Below are 7,250 nucleotides of genomic sequence, written 5' to 3' on the forward strand. Positions count from 1 at the left end.
GTTTCTCAACAAAGGACTGCAAAATTTTAATAACACGCTGATTAAGTTTGCCCAGTGACACACATTTGTAAGCTTCATTTTAATGGTTCTTTTAATACAAAAATGAACATTTTATTTAATTCTAAAAGTCTCTTTTTGCATGTAAGTGCATGAATGGCTTTTATGCCCCGTTATATCTATCATGTGCTGATTGTGAGTTCAATGGACAAGATAAATTCCACAGGGTGTTCATGCTTATCGTACATGTACATGTAAATATACAGATACAATGAATAATAATATCTGTAAATACATCTATGGTTCATTTTGTAGAATATGATCATGTTCCAAAGCCCAAATAAATATTTGTAGATGTGTGTGCATGTAAAAAATAAGGTTAATGGACAATCGCTTATATTTTCTTCATATTGCATGATCGCGTTTCTACATGCTACATTCACTGTAGAAATATAATGCATTTTATTTGAGTTATTGGTTTAGCTAGATTTTATATTGTATGCACTGCTTTAGTTGGTAAATTATATGTAGCCTTATTTTCTCTCTCTCTCTCTCTTTTAACAAGTAACTGAGGCTTAAAGTGATACTAACAAATTAAAATGCATTCAGGATTTAAATCACAACATGAGTACCGGGTTCAGTTTTGGCCTCTGTTATAAAAAGTGCATTAAACACAAAGATCTGCTTACTTTACCCACAGAAAGATAAGTTGATGCGTTTTATGAACGGGTGTGATATAAAGAGCCCACTACTGGGAATTATGACAGTGCTCCATCTCCATGTGTTGTGTTTGCACCAATCAATTGTTTTTCATCTTCAGCTGCATTTTCATCTTCAGCTGCATTCACACAGACAACTGTAAGCCTCAAGTCTTCATGAGCCAGGAGCCAGCAGCAATCAATAAATGGTATGCATGCATATCATCCCGAAACAACAGGAGCATTATAATCACATCCAGATGGACCAAATTAAAATTTGATCTAATACTGCTGTTGTGATTTGGCCCCATTGCATAAAACTGAATTGAACTACATTTAATTTCTTTTGTAAATTTATCTAGTAATTTCCAATTTTATGAATAAAATAAATGTGGATATTATAGGCATATAAAGTAACTGATGACTTGGTCATTGTGGCTTTTTATAAAACATGAATTATATTTCTTATTTTGTTGGTTTGTTATTTTTGTTGGTTAAGTGAACATGCCCAATACAGTTATAATAAAGGTCGTCAATGTCACAGTTATTTTTCAACATACATGTCAAATTTCCTTTCTTCAAACTTTCCTTCCCTAAATGTCCTTTCCTTCCCTTAGTACCTGGCAAGGTACTAAGAGCATGTGCCCACCAGCTCACCCTCATCTTCACCAGACTCTTCAACTTCTCACTGGATCAGGCAGCCATCCCATCCTGTCTAAAATCAGCCACAATCATCCCAGTGCCGAAGAAGTCTCCCATCACCAGCCTGAATGATTACCGCCCTGTGGCCCTCACGCCGGTAATCATGAAATGCTTTGAGAGACTAGTCCTTCAGCATATCAAGGATTACCTCCCCCAGAATTCGACCCCCACCAGTTTGCATACCGCACAAACAGATCCACAGAAGACGCCATGGCCACAGCCCTCCACGCTGTGCTGAGTCACCTAGAGCAGCGGCAGAGCTACGTCCGAATGCTCTTCGTGGACTACAGCTCAGCCTTTAATACAATCATCCCGGACATCCTCATCACCAAACTGGTCACTCTTGGCCTCCCTCCTCTCACATGTGCCTGGATAAAGGACTTTCTCACAAACCGGCCCCAGACTGTAAGACTCGGCCCTCATCTCTCCTCCACTCGCACACTGAGCACCGGCTCCCCACAGGGCTGTGTGCTGAGCCCCCTCCTGTATTCTCTCTACACCCACGACTGCAGTTCGACCCACAACAACAATCTCATCATCAAGTTTGCTGATGACACCACGGTAGTCGGACTCATCTCAAAGGGAGACGAGGCAGACTACAGAGAGGAAGTCCTGAAGCTGGCAGCCTGGTGTTCAGAAAACAACCTGGCACTGAACACTAAGAAAACCAAAGAGCTCATTATCGACTTCAGGAGACACAGCACTGACTTAGCCCCCTTTACATCAACGGGGAGTGTGTGGAGAGGGTCCACACCTTCCGGTTCCTTGGTGTCCTTATCTCTGCTGACATCTCCTGGACAGACAACATCTCAGCGGTCGTCAAGAAGGCCCAACAGTGGCTGCACTTCCTGAGAGTCCTCAGGAGGTACAAGCTGAACTCCAACCTGCTGCTGACCTTCTACCGCTCGTCCATTGAGAGCCTGCTAACCTACTGCATCACAGTATGGTACGGCAGCTGCACTAAGGCGGATAGAGCGAGGCTTCAGAGTGTAGTCAAGACAGCACAAAAAATCATCGGCTGCCCTCTCCCCTCCCTGATGGACATTTATTCCTCCCACTGCCTCAGCAGAGCAGCAAACATCATCAAGGACAGCTCCCACCCTGGTTTCAACATGTTCAGCCTGCTTCCCTCAGGGAAGTGCTACAGGTGCATCAGCACAAAAGCCCACAGACTCAAATACAGTTTCTTCCCTGAAGCCATAACCATCCTGAACTCACACATGCACCGATAACACAGCCCCCCCCCCCCCCCAATTTGTTTTCTTCCCATGTCCTCTATGAACCACCACTGTGCAATACCAAATTCTATGTGCAATAACCCAACTGTACATACACAACACTATTTATTATTACATATTACTTTTTTTAAAACCGGCTTGTATATTTGTACATTTTATATATATATATTTTTCCCTCTGTTAATACTGTCCATATGTATATAGTGCTGCCCCAGCATGTTTGCACTGAGTAGGAGATGTTCTGTATCTCATTGTACAACCGTATAGTGACAATACAGGCATTCTATTCTAAGTGACTGACAAAAAAAGAAAACTTTACCAGACAAGATTAAAAATATTTTATATTTTATAATGATGTTTACTATTAGGTCTGCACTTTACATAAGCAGAGATGTTAAAATTAATAAATTACTTGAAGAAAAAAAACTTCTATACCAGAGCAATAACTGAAAAAACAATATACAATAACACAGTACAGACTCACTATCCACTAACCTATTCAGCTGCTTGTTAATGCACATATCTAAACAGCCAATCACACACCAGAAAAAAGAAGGAAGGTGATTTAAGTGACTTTGAAGGCAGCATTGCTGTTGGTGACAGATGGGCTATTTTACCTCTTTCAGACACTCCTGATCTTCTCAGATTTTCTCAGGAATTTACAGAGAATAGTCCAAACAGAAAAGCGAAATAAACATTTCCCTGGGTAAAAATGCCTTGTTGATGCCAGAAGTCAGAGGGGCATGGCCATGCTGAAGGCAAGAGGAATTCTAAGCCAGTTTCTCAACCCAGCCCATCTGATATCAAAAACCACAACACATTCAAAGTCAATTAAAAGTCGCCTTTCTTGCCCGTTCCGATGCTCGCTTTGAACTTTGAAATGAGACCACTTGGAAGCGGTAATGATAAATAATTGTGAATAGGACATGTTTACAGAATTTAATGTGGTTTTTATACAGCACCTAACTAAGTACTCCAAATTACACATCAGACGCCATTGCTGCTGCCCTTCACTATTCCCTCTCCCATCTGGAAAACAAAGACTTATACATCGAAGTACTTTTTGTTGATTACAGCTCCACCTTCAATACAGTCATCCCTTACAAACTCACTCACAAGCTGGCAACACTCGGCCTGCACCCCACCCTCTGTGGCTGGCTACTGGACTTTTTGACTGGCAGGCCCCAGTCCGTCAGGATCGGCAACAGGACTTCAGCCAGCATTATTACAAACGCTGGCGTTCCACAAGGTTGCGTCCTCAGTCCCATCCTCTACACCCTGTACACCCACGACTGTGTCACCTCCAACAAAGATAACATCATTTTGAAGTTCGCGAGCGACGCTGCACTGATTGGTCGCATCACTGGAGGGGAAGAAGCAGCTTACAGGAGAGAGGTGGCCGGTCTGGTGTCATGGTGTGAGGACAACAACCTCACCCTCAACACTGATAAGACAAAGGAGATAATAGTGGACACGAGGATGAAGAGGAGGCCTCACCAACCGCTGTTTATCCGGGCTTGAAGTGGAGAGGGTGAGCAGTTTTAGATACCTGGGCGTCTACATCTCTGAGGACCTCACCTGGACACCGAACACCACACAGCTGGTCAAGTCCAGAGTCCAGAGGAGAGCTGCCTCCATCCTCAAAGACCCCACACACACCCAACACGGACTGTTCACACTTCTGCCCTCGAGACGAAGGTTCAGAAGTGTGAAATCCAGAACATCCAGACTCAACAACTCCTTCTTCCCCACTGCTATCAGGCTCATGGACAGCTGACCTATTTTTGAACAGTAATAATAACTTTTGCACATCAGGTCATCCTGCATATTAAGCTCATTACTCTTTTACACACATCTCTGTTTCACACTTCAATATTTTGTCTTCTTTTTTGTCTTCATTTATTTATTTGTACTATTTGTATTTATATGTTGTATTTCTATTGTACATATTAATCAGCATCTGTGTGTGGACAGCAAAGAAAGAATTTCATTGCACAGAGAAATGCCTTTTTGTTCTTTGGACACATGACAAAAAACAGTTTGAAATTTTGAATCTTGAAATTAAGCACCAAATATCTGTATTTTCCCAATTTGATAAGACATATTTCAGTACTCCAAAACACTTTTATTAGACTGCCAACATGCTTACAAGTAGTAAATCCAGATTAGTGGATCATAATTAAACATAACTCTGTGGCAAACGCAGAGTTCAGCAGGCCATCAAGGAAGAAGTGACGTGCATTTCTGCAGCGTAAAGATGCACAAATCATTGTCTCCTTAATCTACAGTCACACAAAGCGCCAGGAAAATCTTTGGTGATGTTCTCAGGTGATTCTGACGCTTACTTCCTCGTGATGTCCTCCACACCATCAACCCTCTGTCCTCCTCACAGCTTCTTCCTCAGCTTGCCTTTCTTATGGCCACCCCTTCCAAAACCTGACTTTTCACTTCTCCGAGCCACTTTTTGTTCTTGGAGCGGAGCTTGCTCATCCCCCCGCCCTGCAGGAACTGGTGCTTCTGCTTTTCTTGCGCTGCTTCATGATCTGATCCTTTGTTTTCAGCTCCGAGCGTGCTTTGTGGTCACCGGAGCTCTGTACGTTTGGACCTCGTCGGCCACGGCCACGACCTGGGAGAGGCACGACACAACAAAAAGGTTGGAGGTTATAGCTTGCAAGGCTGGAAGAGTGACGTTAAGTATTTACTTTTAGACTTGAGTTAAAACATGGCGGCTGATGGTCTATATTTAACAGGCAGACGTGTTTGTGCTATTCATTTTGATGCCGTCCTACCTCTTGCTGGCTTCCTGCCTCCTCCGCCTGTTTCTCCGTCTGATCCAGATCCTGTATCATCAATCTTGTATTTTTTCTTCCACTCCTCATAACTGACACGTTGTCAAGTGATACAACATCTTCACAGTACAGCTTAACATTGACATAGGAGTAGAGAAGAGGGTCATTAAGAGCAGCACACAGAGAAGCTTTTTGTTGGAAGGATACAAGTTCTTCCTGTTCTTCTTGTTACTGATAACCTGACCGCTGTCTGTTTTGATCTTCTTCTTCTGGTCTTCTTTTCCCGTTTCTCTCACAAAACGCTTCTTCTTACGGTCCCTAATAAAACAAAGGGGGGAAAAAAGACTTTAAATTGTAGTTTTAAATGACCATTTTATGGATATTGAGTCAACATAGGGAAATTTGTACCATTTCATCATTTTTTTCTGCTGGTTAAGGCGATCGCCTTCATCTCCCATGAGATCAAGGACAGCTGAAGAGGCCTGCTGTTCAAAAGCACTGCCCTCTCCACCGAGACTCAACCTGTCGACGCGTAACACAGGACAAAACGCATAAAACACAAAGCCATTCACATTTTTTAAAGAAACAGATGCAACAGTTTAATGCCTCACCCTCTCTCAGAGTCAAAGTCTTTAGGTCTGTAAGGATATAATACTCTTCATCTTTGCCTGACTGCCTTTTTTTCTTGGTCTTGGTCGTTCTTCACCATCTTCCTGCTGACCTCTTCTTTACCACCTACCACCTCTGAAAACACCCCTGGTGGAAATGGAAAGAATTACATGGTACAAAGTGACAAAACATGATACAGAGATCCTACTATCTTCCTCTTCTAGTTTGTATACACATCAGCTACATCAAAACTGCATTTTATTTTGCTTCATCTCCATCAGACAGCACAAACAACTTTCTTTTTGACTCAAATGTTGGTTTTGAATGAAAATGATGAAACAATCTGGGTGTTTATCAACTGTGAGCAGGTTTCTAATCCACCGTACTATTATTATTGACACTAGTACATGTTCTTGCTGCTGGCGAACTAATACACTTAAGAACATAAAGCAAAGCAAAAAGTGAAAAGTAGGTCTTGCCTATATAAATAACAAAGACAATTGTGAGACTTTGACATAGTAACATCTGCAGTAATATTTACACCTCTGATGACATCTCACAAGGGTTAGCTTTATTTTGAAACCAAGATTGTTTACACAAGTTTGTAATTGCAGAGAAATACTCCATTTATTTTGGTCATTTCATTTTCGAGCAGGAAGCTCACCTTTTTTGTTATACCCTTTAGATGAATAGAGAGTTTTTAATTAAATACATATTCTTTAAATAATGTTCCCTCTTATAAAAAGTAGGATAATTAAAAAAATTTAAATAAAACAGAAAAATGTCTGTTTTTCTGTTGTCTGTTATATAACATTAGGTATGTTCGTGGCAATTAATTTCTTAATCAGCTAAACAGGTCATTTAAGAAACAGTCAAATATTAAGTTAAATTTGAAAACAGTTTAAAAAAAATATCCCCATTCCAAAATTTCACACGACAATCTCATTGGCTCACGGAGTGATGATGTCACAAGGTCGCCTTAAGAACCTTTAATCCTTTGAAGTTTTTTCCACAAATAGGGGTGAGACACAGCTATTCTTAGTTCGTTTCTTCGCAGCATTTGTGTGTGCAGCCTTCAAACGTTCACCACAGAAAGTTTTGGAAAGCTTTTCAGAGTCGTCGTGTACAACCTTCAACATGTATCCAACAAGACACCAGCCAAAACAAAATGAACACGCCGCTTCTCCTTCCTGGCGTGCCGGCCAATTTCCCCAAAT

The 7,250-nt window shown here is 41.4% G+C and overlaps 1 protein-coding gene across 1 annotated transcript; it reads right to left on the reverse strand.

The window, feature by feature from the left end:
• Window positions 1-4,739: 4,739 nt before the first annotated feature.
• On the reverse strand, window positions 4,740-6,065 carry LOC109198255 (ATP-dependent RNA helicase DDX54-like). The gene is made up of 5 exons (XM_019353804.2): window positions 6,036-6,065; window positions 5,833-5,946; window positions 5,632-5,742; window positions 5,425-5,516; window positions 4,740-5,261 (listed from the first exon to the last, which is right to left on the reverse strand). The coding sequence occupies exons 2-5, from the start codon at window positions 5,880-5,882 to the stop codon at window positions 5,122-5,124; spliced, it is 393 nt and encodes a 130-aa protein (XP_019209349.1). The 5' UTR covers window positions 5,883-5,946; window positions 6,036-6,065; the 3' UTR covers window positions 4,740-5,121.
• Window positions 6,066-7,250: the final 1,185 nt, after the last annotated feature.

The sequence above is a fragment of the Oreochromis niloticus genome, unplaced genomic scaffold (genome assembly GCF_001858045.2).
Source record: "Oreochromis niloticus isolate F11D_XX unplaced genomic scaffold, O_niloticus_UMD_NMBU tig00000753_pilon, whole genome shotgun sequence".
Taxonomy (NCBI): Eukaryota; Metazoa; Chordata; class Actinopteri; order Cichliformes; family Cichlidae; genus Oreochromis; species Oreochromis niloticus.